The following is an 18517-nucleotide window of genomic DNA, read 5'->3' on the forward strand; positions in this document are numbered from 1 at the left end:
TTTGCTTAAGGTCTGCAAATGTGCCCCCAGGCAATGTTTAGACCTCTTCATAGCTCAAGAAACTGAGGACCCCAGAAACTGGCCCTGTTGCCTTTTATCTTAGTTTTCAACATTTTCTGCCTCTTCCACCCTCCCATCAATAACAACTCTCATTCCAAAACTTCTCAAGTGGAAGGAGAGTGCAAGGGCCAAAGTGAAGTTTTAAAAAGTCCATTCTTCCTCTCTTCAGATTCTGTATCCCTGTAAGTAGGTCTTCCACAGCTTCCCGTATCGAACCTTACTGCTCTGTTTCCCCAGGCTAAAAAGATATGACTAATTGTTTCAGATATTAAAGACTGAAGGGTGTGCATTCAGAATCAGAATTGAGTCTTACAATTCATTTTGAAATACGCTAACATTTCAAACATGGTTTTCAGTAGTATTTACCAAACTCTGTTCTGTGGAACACTGGTGTCCAACAAAATACTAACCAATTACTCTAAAAAAAGGTTTTGAATATTAGACAAGCTTGGGAAATGCAGAGTACCTTACTGTCCTCTTAGAACTCCATTAAGTACACATGTATGTTATGGGAGAGGTCTTATAGATCTATTTTAGTTTCCAATTCTGGGATACTAAGCTAAGTTATTAAATGTGCTTAGGTTTGCATACTTCATAGAAAAATTAGTGAATGGTCCGCCTGGATAATCCTCAAAACAACATTCAACTATAAAATTCAAAGACCCATTTATTTATTAGAAAAATAATGTTCCATGAGAGCACATGGACACAAGGAGGGGAACATCACACACCGGGCCCTGTGGGGGGTTGGGGCTAGGGGAGGGCTAATGTCAGGAGAAATACCTAATGTAGGTGATGGGTTGATGCAGCAAACCACCATGGCACGTGTATACTTATGTAAAAAAATGCACGTTCTGCACATGTAACCCAGAACTTAAAGTATAATAAAAAAATTAATTAAAAAAGGAAAATAATGTTCTTATAAGGATATGTAAGAATCCCAGTTTCACTTATTCACTTACAATATATAATGATATATAATGCATATATATAGACTACATAGCATCTATATAAGCATATAGGTAAGTGCTTATGTATTCATACTTACAGCATATGTCCTTACAGCTCTTACACTTCAGCAAGAATTTTCCAACATTGCTTTTTTTAGCAATTTTTTTTTTATTATAAAGCAACATATGTACATTACAGGTTATTTAGTATAACTGACTCTACCAATCTTCTCTCCTCCCCTCTAATACTTCTAAGTCTTTGGTGGTTGTGCTTTACTTTAATCATTAAACTTTTGAAAAACGATATAAATTTGAATTATTCACTTCCTGGGGTACTTTTAATTCTAAAATGAGACACAATGGTTAAAGCCTAATCATTCATTTTACAGAGGACATTTACTGAAAAACAATAATTATTGTGACATTATGGTCTAGTCTCCTAAAAATCACACTGAAGGAAAGGGAACTGGAATATTTCAGACACTGTAGTAGGTTTGAAATGTCATATCAAGTCCTTAATAGGACAATGGTTAACCAGCCAGTATCAGTTACCTAAGGGACTTAACGAAAACGTTTATGAAATCTTCAATTGGATTACAAAAGCAAACGTATCGTTGTACTGTATCTAAGACACTCTACAGGGCAAAATCTCATGAAACAAATATTTAAAGTAGTCTAAACTAACTTTTTAATGTTGTTAGTGTGTTCCCTTCCGCCTCAGTTTATAGATTGAGTATGGAAATATTTAAGCAGGTTTGGTTTTGGTTTGTCATAGGACTTATTTAGACACTTAAATTTATGATTTGGTTACTACAGACATCAAACTCCTTTTGAAATACAGAGTATACGGTAAGGTCACTCTAAAGCAATGATGAGAGTCCGAAGCAACAGCAACTGCATCTAGCATAAGACTAGTACAATCCGGTCTCTACCACGAAGAGAGATCTCTGTACTTGAGTGCCCAAAGGCAGACGCACACACATGCCATAAGCAATCCACATCTGTGAAGATGAGGGAAGGGTGGACTTCTTGGGAGGGGCGGAACCAGTTACAACTAGGGAGGAAGCCCAGGCTACGGCGGACCCAGCTGACCAAAGGGAACTACAGAAGAGGATGAAGAAAGCGAGGGGGAAAGGGCGAGGGTTATTAACTGAGTTGGCGGAACAAGGTAGTGGCTCCAAACTTCACGGCTCATTAGAGCTTGAAAAAAATCAGACGCCGGGCCGCACAGAAGTAATTAAACCAATCCCTCTGGCGGCGGGGCCCAGGCGCCAGTTTTTTTGTTTTTCGTTTTTTTTTTTTTTTAATTTCCCAGTTGAATCCAATGGGAATCCAAGTTTGAGGGCTGGAAGACCAGAGAGGCAGCAACGGACGGGGAGGAAGCGCGCCAGCCCAGGACCGAGGCACAAGCGGGCCGGCAATACCGAAGGCTCCGCCTCTTCCTGTGGCTCAGAGGAGCCGCGGAACCCCCAACACGCGGCTCAGGCAGAGACACCCACTCTTTCGGCGCTAGGGGCGGCTGGAAGGGACGAGAGGTTGGCCTGGGAAGAGGGAGGCGGCTCCAGCACCGCATTACCTGATCAGGGCCGCGACCCTCATGCTGAGCGCAGTGCGCGTGCGTGCGGCGGGCGCGTGCGGGGGCGGGAGCCAGGAGGTCGCCGCCGCAGCTCCCGTGACGCACCGCGGGGCCTCGCCCGGGTGTTCGCTCCGCCGCCTGTCCGCGGATCGGTGCTGCGAGCCCCGCGGCTGCCTGCAGGACACCTGAGCGCGGAGGGTGCGGCACGTTGGCACCTTGACCCTGTGACAGGAACACCTCGGCCCAGAAAAGAATGATGTTTAGGCACGGCCTAACCACCTAAGTGAGGGCACTGAAGCTGCCGGGGGAAGGGCAAGCTCCGTGTTGCAGAGCCCAAGACCGGGGGCGCTGGATTTGTTTTGGTAAGAGGGGCTTTAGCGTCCCAAATGCTGCAAATTGACACACTTATGGACGTGCAAGCGCAGAAGAAATTTGCCCTTCTTCCCCCCATCTCCCGCAGAAACAACTGTACACTTTTGCTTTTTAACGTACATCTCCTCAGTCCTCCAAACCTGTGTCCAGATGTGAAACTGAGATCCCCAGGTGCTGAGGTAATTTTTAAATCTGCAGTTAGCCACCCCCGCCCACCTCTAGGCCCTCTGTGGCTTTGGCTCTTGGTCAAGCTTGTTATTTGACAAGGCCAGGCCGGGCTCTTCACCAAAGAGTAATGGCCTTGCAGAAAGAAAATCTAGCTTCTAAGTTTATTTGCCAAGTATGTATTGAGTGCCTTTCGTGTACCGGGCACTGTTTTAGACTCTGTGGATACAACCGCAAATAAAAACCCAGCATTCCCGGCATAGAGCTTAAATGGGGATGGAGAGAACAGACAATATATAGCTTAAAGGTAAACAGTATTATGAAGAGTGAGAAGTGCTGTTAGAAAGGGCGGGGCGGGGAGAGAGAGGAGAGAGGTGGAGAGGCAAATTGCAGAATTAAATAGTGTCTATATAGGCCTTATTGATAAAGTGAGAGTTGAGCCAACTTAAGGAGAATTAGCTGTTTATATGATTGGGGTGTGCTCCAGACAAGAAAAAGAAAAAAAAAATCAAAGGTTCTAGGTGCGTTGTGTTTTTGTGGAAGACTAAGGCAGATCAATGTTGCTGGAGCCGACTGAGCAAAGCAGAGAGTAGTGGAGAGGAAGTTAAGGTGATGGAGGGGAAGGATTATATAGGGTCTTGTAGGTCATCACAGACTATTGAAGAGGTGTGACTTAAAATTTTAAAAGGATTGCAGTGTTGAGAATACATCTATTAGGAACCTGTTACAGTGTTCCAGTAGAGGGCGGAGCCTAGAATTGGCATGGTGAATTTGGTGAGAAGTAAATGGATTCCAGCTCTATTTTGAAGATAGAGCCAATAGAATCTGATTAGATTTGGGATATATGAGAAAGAAAGTCATGAAAGATGATGCCAAAGGCATGAATTAAGTAAGTTAATATATGTAGGGAACTTAAAATTATGCCAGGTACATAGTAAGCATTCAATTTTATTTTGATGTTCTCAACTCTAATACTCAGTATGGGTGACTATCTACATATCAGTTTCATCATCTAGAATCATGCAGCTTTAAGATTTTGCAATTATGAATATTTACCAAATGAGTCAAGTATTTAGGAAGTTTGCAGTCTATTTGGGGGAGATAAATACATGAAACACACTTTTAATGATACAGCTCCGATGAGTGGAAGAGCACCAGGGCTCTCATCTCACGCCGAATTGGATAAAATGACACAGACACACATGGAGTGGTTTTAAGGAGTGGAGAATTTAATGGGCGAGAAAGAAGGGAGAAGAAAGAAGGAAGACGCCCCCCTGTAGAAACACAGGGAGGTGGGCTCCAAAGCCTAGAGAGGAAACCCCGAGTGCCGCGTTAACAGCCGGGTATATGAGGAGGCTGGAGGAGGCAGTGTCTGATTTGCATAGCGCTCAGGGGATTGGTTTGATCAGGCATGTCATTCCCGTAGCCCACGGAAAAACTTGGCTCTCCCACCCTAGCCTTTTAGTATGCAAATGCAGGTCGCCTTGATGTTCTACAAATGTGGGGATATGTGGGGGTGGCCATGTTGCCAGGCACAAGTAGGGGCAAGGCCAAGAGGACAAGGTGGCTATCGCCATGTTTGTGTGGACTTAGTTTTTAATGGCTTGCATTTGCATATCAAAGGTTGACAGCTGGGTTCTAAGAGCGGGGGCTTTCCTGCTAGACAAGAAACACTTCTGGAGCTACTTTAAAGGAGACAAAAACTTTCCAAGGACCCCTTTTCCTCTCTATCTGCCTAAAATAATTTTTTACTAAATCCTACAGCAGTAATCCAAGAGAACGTATTTTGAAAGTAACAAGTTATGTAATGCATATGGCAAGAGCCCCCTGAGTCAAACCCACAGGGTAATGCCTGGAATGAGGATGGGACTTGAAAGATGAGCAGAATTGAACCGGAATGGGTGGAACATCCAAACGAAGACAGCAAGACAAGAATGAGAGTGGTGCGTTGAACAACAGTGGGTAGACTAGCTTGACTAGTTTGGAAGGTATATGGGAAAGAAGGAAAAATAAGTTGAATAAATAGGATGAGGCCAGGTTATCCAGGGTCATGGAAAACCAAAATGAGGAATTTCAAAACCAGGCAGGTTTCCTGTGGCTACTTGACATCATTTTTCAGGAGATTGTGTGAAATAGCAGTAATGAACATGATGAGTGATTTTGATAAAATAGGCACTCCCGAAGATGCCAATGGATATCTTTTCCACCAAGGGGTATCTTTTCCTTGCCACTTCCCAAGAGGGATAAAGAGAGAAGATTCAAAGGTTACCTTCCCAAAACTACATCTTTAGGATTGTATTTTGTTTCTCTCTGCACTCTGTATGCTTCATTGTAAGACATCCTCAACAAACAGTGTGTATATCCTGGTATTAAACTGTATGTTATATACAGTGTGTATATCCTGGCATGAAACTGTATGTTAGGAAATATGTTGAGGCCATTCCTCCAAGGTCACCCAGTTATTAGCTTGATGGTGTTGCTTTCCCCCTGGATTCTTCCTAGCACCTTGTATTAAGTATCTCTTCTCCAGGTCCTTTTTACCCCTTGAACAAAATTTCTCTCAGCACCTATTCCCTCCTTTTAAAACTTTCTACCAGAATTATTTAAATTAACGAATGTTTCCGGTTGCCTAATATAACACTGCAACATGTGCTTTATTAAAAATTTTTGTATTTCCTCACATTAGTGCCTTTCTCTCAGAATTACAATACAAGGCTCTGTGCTTGAATGTCCTATCAAGGCCACCATAAAAATGGTAGGTTCGATTCATTCTGGTTCAATAGACATATTGGTATTTCTGAAATTAACAGATGTCTGATTGGTCTTGACCCAGCCATCAAAGTTATTCTTAGATTCATACATATTTTTGAAGGTTTTTTTTTTTTTTCATAGCTAACTGAACAAAACCAGGGCAATTATTGACCCCTGAAAAACTTGTTAAAAACTAGAGATTCGGCTATGCTCTAACTTTTCCCATTGAGAATCTTTCTTATTTCATTCTAGTCACCGTTGTGGGTGTCATTTTCTTTTGCCGAAATTTAAAAACAACACCCAGTTTGTCAGCTACAGGTTTCTGAGAAGCAGATGCCAAGATGGGATTACATGTGCAGGAGATTAGAGAAAATGCCTGTGAAGGACAAAGAGAGACCAGCAAGAGAAGGCAGGGAGACTCCCATTGGAATGCAGGGGGGTGGAAATCTGAAAAAGAATGGGAAGGAAGAATAGGTTGAAAGAACCTATTTGCAGTGTCATTCTGAGAGACTCAGCCAGGTCAATGGGGAGTCCTAAGCCAAAGTTGTTCATTAGAGGAATTCCAAATTGGTCAGGAATTGCCCAGTTCTAGTATCTCTGCCATGCTCAGTCATTGTCTGAGAGCAGTGCAGGAAAAACTTAGTCTGGTGCAAACTCAGTGGTGAATCCAAAAGTGCAGTAGATGGAGACTGTAAGTCAGTTCATAATAACGTTCATGGTGTCGCTTCATGATTTCTGTCAACCTCTCTAGGATAAACTTAGGGAAGGGAAGTTAATAGGACAAACTCTCATCACAGGTGGTCTGGGACCACACTAGTACTTACCCTGTCCTCCACTCTCCACTCTATATTCCCCTCACTCTCAGCTCTCACTTCAGCAGATCTTGTTGACTTACTTGGTGGCATGACCTAAACTTCACTCCTAAGTGGTCTTGGGCTTTTGTCGTCATACTCTTCTCAGTCCGTGACTGCAGTTTGTGTCCATTCACAGTTAGAATTAGGTAAGGGCATACCAAGAGGCACCCAAGTGGATCGTCTGAGTTCCACATGTGTATTTCTCCTTGTCCCCAGGGTGTAAAGGTGGCCCCACCTCCTCATACTAATCAATCATCCTTGCTTGCTGGCCCCTGGCTGCAAAGAGCCAAAAGTGTCATACCGTACATAACTTACAGTTCAATGGATGCCCGCTCTACCCCGTTGCAAGAGAGAAAACCTGTAATTCTACTCAACCCAGAGTTGGGGGAGGTGAAGCACAGAGTTCTCCAGTGCGTTGTTAGGAGTGATTGTAAATATAGCCATTTGTGATTTCACCTTTTGGTTCCTAGATCCATGTATTTGTCCTACTAGAGACACAGTGTCATATAGAAATCTCTGATTAGTACCTATACTAAATACTGAGAGATGTCATGCCATCCTTGCAGATTATTGTCTCTGAGCTGCTGATTTAGCTGTGACTTAAGTAGGCTTTTCCAGTACTCTATGAGGCCAACTTCACCTAAATAGTACAATATATGATAAAACAATTAGACCCCATAGTCATGGCCTACCTGTACCTCCTTTACTATAAAGTAAGTTTTCTTGTGAATACCCTGCTAGGTGAGATTCTGTGACTAGAGAGGCATTCTGCTAGTGGTGCCAGCTAAATCTTTGCAGACAGGAAAGGCCAGGTTCTAGTACCTGCTCAATCAAAGCCCGGAAGCAGCCAGGGGAAGCGTGGCTTGTCATGAACTCCACAGTGGATCCAAAGGTGTGGCAGTTGAAGGCTGTCAGTCAGCTGCGCTCTCCACAGCAGGTGCTGTGGAACCTGTAAGACTGATTGGAACACCTGTAAGGCTGCCAGAGCAAGACAGTGACTCTTACAAAATCATATGAGATGTGGGAACATTTGGAGTGCCCTGCTAGAGTAAGAAATGTAGGATAAAGAGTTAATTCAAATTTAGAATAGTACTTGAAGGAGAACCAACCTAAAATTGTGAGTCTAAATTATAAACAATACTATTTTTAAGGAAATGCCTTAATTTACTTCCAAACAAATACTCTAATCTTGAGCATACTAACATACTGATATTGAATCCTGGCTAAGTGTTTTTACTATAAGTTAATAGAGAAAACATTTTTAACTGGTAGTATTTATTTACCTACATGTAATTTGCTCAAATTTTAAGGACAGTTGGTTTACCAAGACCCCTACATTCATAATTTTCCACATGGATAGTGTAAAGGTAACTTCAGCCCCGTAAATGTCAATAAATTAAAAGACTTTTTTTTTTTTGATCAGTGCAGTCTAAAGTAATTCGTTTTGCAATATATTAAAATGACTTGCTCAAGATTCACTTTTCAAAGGCATTGTGAGCTCACTTCCTACAGTCTGAGACTGTTGCATATGAGTGACTTTGGAATAGTTTGTAGGGCCAGCAAAATAGGTGAACAGAAAATCAGCCTCAGAAAACCTCCGTTCTTTGCCAGTTTACTTAAGAAAAACTCTCCATAGCCAAACACTGTTGCTGGTAATAAAAGTTGCAAGCTGTCACTGAATTCTGCTTCCTTGGCAGCACATCTCGATATACTGATTGATAAAGACTCAGATAATCAAATCAAGAATGCTACAGGTGGTTACTCCTCAGAAACCTTGAAAGGATTTAAATTCATTCTGCTTAAAGTCATGCCATACAGGAAGCCATCAGAAGTTGCCTGGTAAGGATTTAAGAAAAAAGGAATTAAGTAATTATTTGGATCATAAATTTTAGGGCATCCGGATATGAGTATCTGATGTATTTATATTAATAATTACAGCTTACCATGGGCCAGTCACTCATTTAAATGCCTCAGCAAATTTATGAAGTAGGATACTTTGTTATCCTCCTTTGCACACGAGGAAACTGTGCACAAAGACGTTAAACGGTCTCCCAAAAATCCTAAAGCTAGTAAGTGCCAGTACCAATATTCAAACCTAGGCAGTCTAGCTCTTAACCACTATACTGTATCTTCCATTGAAATGGACAGCTGGTTGTTTTGACTAAATATTCTAAGATATGTTTGGAAGGGAATTACCATCACTGACCTCTTGAATCTCCTTTTTCTGTACTTCTAAGCTGATCAACTCTTTTTTTCTAAAAGACTCGAATTGTTGTGTTGTATTACATGGATTGATATATGAGGTAATTGCTAAACATTATACACCTGAGAGTCATTCTATCTCTTTTAGAAATCTTTTTCTTTATTCCATAATGGAGAGTAACAAATTCAAAAGCTTTAGGAACTAGGCAGATAACATAAGTGAGAGAAATGGCTTGGTATAAGGCAATTTGAAATGGCGAGAACTGTGGCAAACCACTGTTCACTCGTCACTTGGCTCCAGCTGCTCTGTGCAAATGTGGACCCAATGTTATCAGATATTTTAAGGCCAGGAATGGTGGCTTATGCCTATAATCCCAGCACTTTGGGAAGCCAAGGTGGGAGGATTGCTTGAACCTAGGAGTTCGAAATCAGCCTGGGCAACACGGTGAGACCCTGTCTCTACCAAAAAAAAAAAAAAATTAGCCACGTGTGGTGGCATGTGCCTATAGTTCCAGCTACTTGGGAGGGTGAAGTGGGAGGACTGCTTGAGTTCGGGAGGTCAAGGCTGCAGTGAGCTATGGTTGTGCCACAGCACTCCAGCCTGGGCGACAAAGCAAGACTCTGCCTCAAAAAAAAAAAAAAAAAAAAAAAAAAAAAAAAAGATATTTGAAACTTTACCTTAAGGGTAAGTTATTACCTCTGCAAATAGCTCATTTCTTCATCGTCTGTTTTACTCTATTCCATTTCAGAGACCACAGTCTTGACTTTATTTTCAAGTTCTGTCAATCCATTATGTTTACAGCCGTTACTTCCTTACAGTTTCCATGTATATATTCCATAATGTAAAATATGTTAACAGTTCATTGTTTGGCCTGTGTCCTTTTTACAGACAATTGACTATATAAAAGACTGAAGGGTTATTCCAGTATATCCCCAGTACTACAAAGTACATTTTGAAGTTAGACAAATCTGAGTTTGAATTCTGTTTCTGAGACATTAACTTGTAATTTCAGCAAGATGTTTTTTCTTCATCTGTACAATAGGGTTATTTATACCTCCTAATTAGATGAAGATTAAATATATATAAATACAGTGATCATAGCACCTGTCATATGCAAATTCTGAAGCAAACATTAAAAAATTTAAAAACAATGGGTTATCATTAATAAGTCATAAAGGAGATAAAGGAAAGATTATATATGGTATCGTATAAAAATACTCAAAAAGGGCCGGGCGTGGTGGCTTATGCCTGTAATCCCAGTACTTTGGGAGGCCGAAGTGGGTGGATCACCTGAAGTCACGAGTTCAAGACCAGCCTGGCCAACATGGGTAAACCCCATCTCTACTAAAAATACAAAAATTAGCTAGGCATGGTGGCATGTGCCTGTAAACCCAGCTACTCAGGAGGCTGAGGCAGGCAGAACTGCTTGAACCCGGGAGGGGGAGGTTGCAGTGAGCAGAGATTGTGCCACTGAACTCCAGCCTGGGAGACAGAGCATGACCCTGTCTCAAAAATAAGTAAATACAAATGAAAATACTCAAAAAGGACATTTATATGTAATTATATCAAAATCAAAAAGGAGATTTGTATGGAATCATAAAAAAATAGCCTAAAACAAGTCAGAAAAAAAGAGGAAGAAAAAATGAGACAAAAAACAAATATCAAGATGATAGATTTAAACCCAACAATATCAATAATCACATTAAATGTAAATATCTAAACATTTAAAATTCATATTGAAACACTGAACAAGAAAGCAAGTCCCAACCATACCCTGTCTATAAGAAACTCACTTTAAATATCAAGACACAGGCAGATTAAAAGTAAAGAGATAGAAACAAAGATAAATACTATGCAAATACTACTCAAAAGAAAGCTGGAGTGGCTATATGCATATCAGACAATGTAGATTTCAGAGTAAGGAATAAAATTAGTCTTTTTCCCTTCTTAGAACTTCAGTCCCCCAGGTCTCTTCCTGTGAGGCAGCACATTACCCATTTTTCTGTATCTTTCCAGGATGAGTTTATGAATATATAAGCATATATCACTTTTATTTTTCACCAAAGGGAGCATACTATATTCACTCTTCTGTATTTTGTTTTTCCACATATATCTAGGACATTATTCTGTAGTACCACTCCATATAGATTTATCTCATTCTGTTTAACTACTGTATAGTAAAGAAGCTAGATTTTTTGAAGTCTTTATCAAATATATTAGGGTCTCTAAATTCTAGCTAACATCGTAAAGCACCTCCAAAATATGACTGTGATATAACTTAAAGAACACCGGACACCTGCCTCTCCAACACGTTCAAAACTAAGGGCAATATCTCAGCATGCCACATTCCTGCTCTTGTCACCCCAATTCATTCTTCTACCAGTTTCTTGTTTTTTAAGGACATCACCCTCCACCAATCTGGTCTCTAAAGTAATCATTAACTTTCCTTCGTTCACTTTCTTCCCCCAATTAGTAGCCAGAGTCCTATACATTCTGCTGTTAAGGTGTCTCAATAGTTTGGAGATGGATGATGACGATCTTTTTGAATTTCATTGTCACTTAGTGTATTGAATATAAGACTTTCTGCATCCAATTCCAATGTCCATTGCCAGATGCGTTTTCTATAATATTGCATTGTAGAATAACTTTAGAGTTATTTTAAAATGATAAGTTGATATTTTTAGTATTCCTACCTGAAAAGTTTTTTTTCCAGAGTCTTTTTAAATAATTTCATTCACCGTTCATCTGATTTGAGAAGATGTCTGAGGTCTGGTGGGATGTATAGTGTTGTGTAATTATAAGTTAGATTTACAGATCATCTTTTTTTTTTGAAAAGCCACAAGTACTTTAACAAGTTTTGTTTTGTTTTTCCTAATATTCCTGTGAAGTAGTTTGAAGAAAATATTTTCTTTTCAATTTACAAATGAAAGAACAGAAACACAGATACATCAGTTAATTAGTGCTTGGCTACACAGGATGTTAGTGGCAGAACTGGGACTAGAACCCAGGTTTCCTGACATTCAAGCTGGATTATAAATTTCAGGATCATAAAACTGTCTACCATGCAATTTTAAAAAAGAAATGGCATATGCTCTCACATTCTGAATTTCTAGAACTGTAATAATAATCCATTAAAAAAGAAAAAAAAAAGGCTTCCTTTGAGAATCTCATTGGAAAAGAACATTTTGCAAGAAAAGTAGGGAATACATACATACATATTCAACCACTGATTCTCTTCATCAAGAACTTCTCGTAAAATGAGCTTAAAATATGATGACATCAGGCCCAATGTTACACCTATTTTTATTCCTCAAATATTGTCCAAACATATAAATGTTCTGGACTCTAAATCAATCATTTGAAACTGGTCGGCTACAGCTTTGAAAATATTGGAAGCATCATGAACATCATGCCCATCTGTCATTTTTTTTCATCATAGAACATATATAGCCTGCAATCATTCATAGCAATATCTCATGGCTGTGGTAAAAGCTCATGAATAGCCTTCTCTATTCATTCTCTCTTTAGCCTTCTCTACTCAGCTGCTATTTCTGAGTAATTAGATGTATTCAAAAGTCCAACAAACTAAATTCTAAGTGGCAACTCAATGGCAACAGGAATAGTTGAATAAATTACTTTATTTAAATGGAAAACCCATTTTCCTCTGAAGTAGAGCAATTTGCAAGAAGAACTTAAAAAACCAGCCTATAAAAAGAGAATTTAAACTTTGAAAATTTTATTGCAATTATAGTAATATGTTAGAATTTGACTAAACATTTTAATTACAATTGCTTTCTCTCTGAGCTTTCATTTCATCAATAAGATTTCTATTCATTGGCTTTGCGTTTTTGGTGGAACCAGAGAGATTAAAATTTTATTGTGTTTAGCAGTTATACAAAAGTAAACCTTTGTTGTTGCAAACCACTGAGACTTTAGACATCGCTGAGTTATCTCAGGGACTAAAGAGTCTTGCAGTTTGTATGGGCAGCAACCTAGCAAGCATGTGTAGAAGTGATTTCTAAGGATGTTAGGAGAGAATTAACTGTAAAATTGAATTAGGCAAACTGTAAAGGAGAATTAACTGTAAAATTGAATTAGACAAAATTTACCTTATCCTCATAGATGAAATACATTGCACATTTTTTCTTTTTAATGTTTTAGTTCACAGACTTTTTGATGCAAAGATACAGAGGACCCTATTTGCCAAAACATAAACAAACACATACTTGCCTCTCTACTTTCAGATGTATAATCATTAACATCTCACACAACAAACTTTAGTTATCACAGGCTGGGTAAGATACCCTTTTGTCTGGTCCCATAGCACCTTACACTTTCTGGTCATAATTTATTAAATGTCTGTATTCTCTAGTATATTGTCAGTTTCAGGAGAGCAAAGAATGTCCAGTTCTGTTGTACCAGTCAATCTAGTGGCAGGAGACAGATTTGAAAGATATTGAACGAAGGGACTTTTCATAGAGCTGTGGGAAACTTTAAGGAATTATCAGGAATGTTCAGATTTCTAGAAACTAGCAACACTAGGAAAGCAGTATCACCAATGGGTCTGAATAAGGAGGGAGAGAAAATGGTATCATTAGATCTTTTCAGAGGCTGGAGTAATAGAAAATGGGGTCAGTCAATACCAGCTCTAGTAATAGAGCGAATACAGGCACCACCACAATAGTGCACCAAGAAAGGGAAATCACAGGTGAAGAAATAGACTCATCTCTTCTTCATCTACCCTGCCTCTCCTACCAGTGCTTCCCGCTGGCTGAATCCCACACAAAGACAGTAAGGGAGCTTTTTAATGCAGTTTACAGAGATCAGCCCTTGGGGCAGAGGATGAAGGATGGGTCTTGGGAGGGCAAACGGAATAACTTACACACCTCCTTATTACTATATAGCCAGTTCTTGTTTGTTTACCTGGTACGTAGAAAATGTTTAAAGATATTTGTTGGGTATAAGAACGAATAGCATAGACATTAAATGTAATTAACATAAGCAAGATTAGGCTGCATTTCTTGTTCTTTTAGGAAATTGTTTTACTTCAATAAGTTGTCTTGTCGCTGAATATGATTGTGAGAGTTTTTTAGCTATTTATATTAAATGCTTCAGAAACCATATATTGAATTCCTATGAAGAACACTAAGAAGTATAGTAATTGGGGACGCAATTGTGAGAGAGATCATATTGGTATGAAAGAAAAAGTGAGGTGACTCATTTGAACATGTTTGTTGGGTAGATAAGTGAAGAAGATGAGTCATAAACTGTAATTCATGACGTGCAGTTACCACACGATGACTCAGATTATCACTGGCATTGGTATTGGGTGGAGTGTCAACTGGGGCAAGACAATAGGAGATCATGTGGCTATGGTATTGATTACGATGGCAATGATGATGACAAAGATTGTGAGGTGGGCTGACCATCTCTGTGTTGTAAAACTTATTTTAAAAAAGATAAGCTTTGTACTCTTAAAGCATGGAAAGACTATCAGAAAGTTTTTTTTTTTTTTTTTTTACTTATCAGTGGCTTCTATTTCTCATTACTGGTATTTCTAATACAAAGTGTTCTCTATGGAAATAAATTTCAAAATACATTCACTGTTGATTTATGACCCAATTTTACATAGTTGCATCCAGAAACAAATCTTATAGTAGTCTATAATTTCCCCTTATTCATTACATATAATCTATTAATAAATATTATACAGTTAATTAAAAATAGATAGAGGCTGGCAGAAGTATATAGATATTTTGCAGCAGTCACTTAACACTCTTCATATTCAATTGCAATGTAATGACACCTCAGAGGGTTCCTTAAAAATACACTTTAAAGACTATGACTATTCCCAAATCTCCTTTCCATAACCAACTTTTCCAGGAAATAAGATTCATTGTCAATGGTGACCCATTTGCTAAATGGATCAGAGTTAATAGAACTTTTGCAGACTAAATTTCATATAATTATTCAATCTTTTCAAAAGAGCACTTTATTATTATTATTTTTAATTTATTTATTATTATTATACTTTAAGTTGTAGGGTACATGTGCATAACGTGCAGGTTTGTTACATATGTATACTTGTGCCATGTTGGTGTGCTGCACCCATCAACTCGTCATTTACATCAGGTATAACTCCCAGTGCAATCCCTCCCCCCTCCCCCCTCCCCATGATAGGCCCCGGTGTGTGATGTTCCCCTTCCTGAGTCCAAGTGATCTCATTGTTCAGTTCCCACCTATGAGTGAGAACATGCGGTGTTTGGTTTTCTGTTCTTGTGATAGTTTGCTAAGAATGATGGTTTCCAGCTGCATCCATGTCCCTACAAAGGACACAAACTCATCCTTTTTTATGGCTGCATAGTATTCCATGGTGTATATGTGCCACATTTTCTTAATCCAATCTGTCACTGATGGACATTTGGGTTGATTCCAAGACTTTGCTATTGTGAATAGTGCTGCAATAAACATACGTGTGCATGTGTCTTTATAGCAGCATAATTTATAATCCTTTGGGTATATACCCAGTAATGGGATGGCTGGGTCATATGGTACATCTAGTTCTAGATCCTTGAGGAATCGCCATACTGTTTTCCATAATGGTTGAACTAGTTTACAATCCCACCAACAGTGTAAAAGTGTTCCTATTTCTCCACATCCTCTCCAGCACCTGTTGTTTCCTGACTTTTTAATGATCGCCATTCTAACTGGTGTGAGATGGTATCTCATTGTGGTTTTGATTTGCATTTCTCTGATGGCCAGTGATGATGAGCATTTTTTCATGTATCTGTTGGCTGTATGAATGTCTTCTTTTGAGAAATGTCTGTTCATATCCTTTGCCCACTTTTTGATGGGGTGGTTTGTTTTTTTCTTGTAAATTTGTTTGAGTTCTTTGTAGGTTCTGGATATTAGCCCTTTGTCAGTAGATTGCAAAAATGTTCTCCCATTCTGTAGGTTGCCTGTTCACTCTGATGGTAGTTTCTTTTGCTGTGCAGAAGCTCTTTAGTTTAATGAGATCCCATTTGTCAATTTTGGCTTTTGCTGCCGTTGCTTTTGGTGTTTTAGACATGAAGTCTTTGCCCATGCCTATGTCCTGAATGGTACTACCTAGGTTTTCCTCTAGGATTTTTATGGTATTAGGTCTAACATTTAAGTCTCTAATCCATCTTGAATTAATTTTCGTATAAGGAGTAAGGAAAGGATCCAGTTTCAGCTTTCTACTTATGGCTAGCCAATTTTCCCAGCACCATTTATTAAATAGGGAATCCTTTCCCCATTTCTTGTTTCTCTCAGGTTTGTCAAAGATCGGATGGCTGTAGATGTGTGGTATTATTTCTGAGGACTCTGTTCTGTTCCATTGGTCTATATCTCTGTTTTGGTACCAGTACCATGCTGTTTTGGTTACTGTAGCCTTGTAGTATAGTTTGAAGTCAGGTAGCGTGATGCCTCCAGCTTTGTTCTTTTGACTTAGGATTGTCTTGGAGATGCGGGCTCTTTTTTGGTTCCATATGAACTTTAAAGCAGTTTTTTCCAATTCTGTGAAGAAAGTCATTGGTAGCTTGATGGGGATGGCATTGAATCCAGAAAGTTTTAATGAACATTTTAAGCAAGACTTCTTAACCTAGGATCCACAATTAGGATACAGATTGACTGGCCGTGGTGGCTCACACCTGTAATCCCAGCCTCTGGGGAGGATGAGATGGGATGACCGCTTGAACCCATGAGTTTGAGACCAGCCTAGGCAACATAGCAAGACTCCTATTTCTACAAAAACATAAAAATAGGACAAAATAGCCAGGTGTGGTGGCATCTGTGGTCCCAGCTACTTGAGATGCTGACGTGGGAGGATCGCTTGAGCCCAGGAGGTTGAGGCAGCGGTGAGCTGTGATTATACCACTGCATTCCAGGTTGGGTGACAGAGGGAAAATCTGTCTCAAAAACAAATAAATAAAAATTAAAAAATAGTATACATGCTAAGGTAGGAGCACTTATGTTTTGTCTGAAACAAGAATAGATAAAAGACTTAAATGATCTCTAAGGAAAAGTGGTAGTTTTAGAGAAGTAGTATTTTTTTCTTCTAAAGAGAAGGAAAAAATAGTCTTGCTTAAATCAACATACCGAGTCTATAGGAGCTTAAGAGTTTTTAGAGGATTACCAAGTTTATGCATACCAAATTGGCTTAATATTAAATAATTGTAACCAAAGGTGTGGTTATTTTTATATTATTCCTAAAAATTAAGATAATCCCAACCGTATGTGTCATGAAAAACTTTTACCAATGATTTTAAAATCTATGTTAATCATTAAGAGCAAATCAACTAATGTTTGAAAGCATTTAAGAGTTTCAGGCATAAAATACTTCACAACAAACTATACTGTTATTTTTAAAATATTGTACAATAAGTAACAGGCTCTGACCCACTGAAGAAAGACAACTAAAAGCATTTACTAAGTTAGATGATTTTATTCTGCAAGATGTAATATCGTGGAAATCTGGCATTTTCACAATTTACTTTGTCAGGGGAAAGTACCATATTCTCTAAGATGCTGGCTTGGGTCCCTCTGCCATCATAGTAAAAAATACCCTTAGTGTTCTGGGTTATAATTTCCTTGTCAATATAATGCAAATCCTAAAGACCATCTGTTTTCATTCTGCAAAATGTGTTATAGCAGTCTTGCAAATAATTTTCAAAAATTGACTTGCTCGGTATTTTCCCTACCTGCCCTCACCTCAGGATGTATATATTTGGACAGTAAATTTATAGTGGTTATTATTCCTGATGCCCACATGGTTACTTGCAGTGACAAGTGAATAAGGAAATATTTGTAAGGCTTATGTAGACACTATAATGAAGAACAAAATGTTTACGTGGAATCCAGTCTGTTCAAAAGCATTTTATTAATGAGGAATTTATTTTTAATGTATTTTTATATAGGCCAATTACTTGTCTAATTTAAAAATTCTCTAGAAATACCTTTTCTGGTTTTAATTGGCAGTTTTATTGGCATTGCATTGACAACAGCCCTCATTAATATGACATTCATTGCTCTGAAAGAAACCTAAGATGATATGCTGCAGGGTGTAAAGATACCTCAAACAACTCTGCACCTTCTTCGCAACATTCACAATTAGTAAAATCAAAAATTTGAGAGAGGAATTAATAAGGTGACAAGCCAATAACATTCAAAAAGAAACTCTACTACTAAAAACCTCGACCTCTTAATTAGGTCCTCTCTTCCATTTTAAACATAAACATGCACAGGCCTATGAATATCTTCATATCAATATATTTAAGGACATACATGCTTTTGTAAGGACATTTGTGAACTACCTTACAAATCCTCAGAGAGGCAAAAGATCTAGGAAACTGTTCGGTTAATAGAGAACCGATAATTATTTTAATTAAAAGTATTTGTAATCAACATCCCAAGTGATTAATAAAATATGTGAAAGAATGTGAAGCAAAAGAAAAAAAAATCACAAATCCATTTATTTCTCGAAAATCAAAACATTATATTGGGAAATCTGTTACTTGTTCACCTGCCAAGTTCTAAGATTAGAAATCTTTGTTTTCACTGCAACAGT

General features: G+C 38.7%; 1 protein-coding gene and 1 long non-coding RNA gene across 5 annotated transcripts in view; one reads left to right on the forward strand and one right to left on the reverse strand.

Annotated features, from left to right (window-relative positions):
• The window catches only part of DPH6 (diphthamine biosynthesis 6), a 338217-nt gene extending 335538 nt beyond the window's left edge, over positions 1–2679 (reverse strand). For both annotated transcript variants that reach the window (XR_007727317.1, XM_050797576.1), the window contains exon 1: positions 2587–2679. Coding sequence is in view for 1 of the 2 variants with exons in the window: in XM_050797576.1 (XP_050653533.1) it covers positions 2587–2609 (23 nt within the window). In the remaining variant the exon portion in view is untranslated. The remainder of the gene's footprint in view (positions 1–2586) is intronic.
• Positions 2680–18517, forward strand: part of LOC126958874 (uncharacterized) — a 309871-nt gene continuing 294033 nt past the window's right edge. For 2 of the 3 annotated variants that reach the window (XR_007727339.1, XR_007727337.1), the window contains exon 1: positions 2680–3137. This is a non-coding gene — a long non-coding RNA (uncharacterized LOC126958874). The remainder of the gene's footprint in view (positions 3138–18517) is intronic. The other variant, XR_007727338.1, reaches the window with a different exon arrangement.

Source organism: Macaca thibetana, chromosome 7 (genome assembly GCF_024542745.1).
Source record: "Macaca thibetana thibetana isolate TM-01 chromosome 7, ASM2454274v1, whole genome shotgun sequence".
Classification (NCBI taxonomy): domain Eukaryota; kingdom Metazoa; phylum Chordata; class Mammalia; order Primates; family Cercopithecidae; genus Macaca; species Macaca thibetana.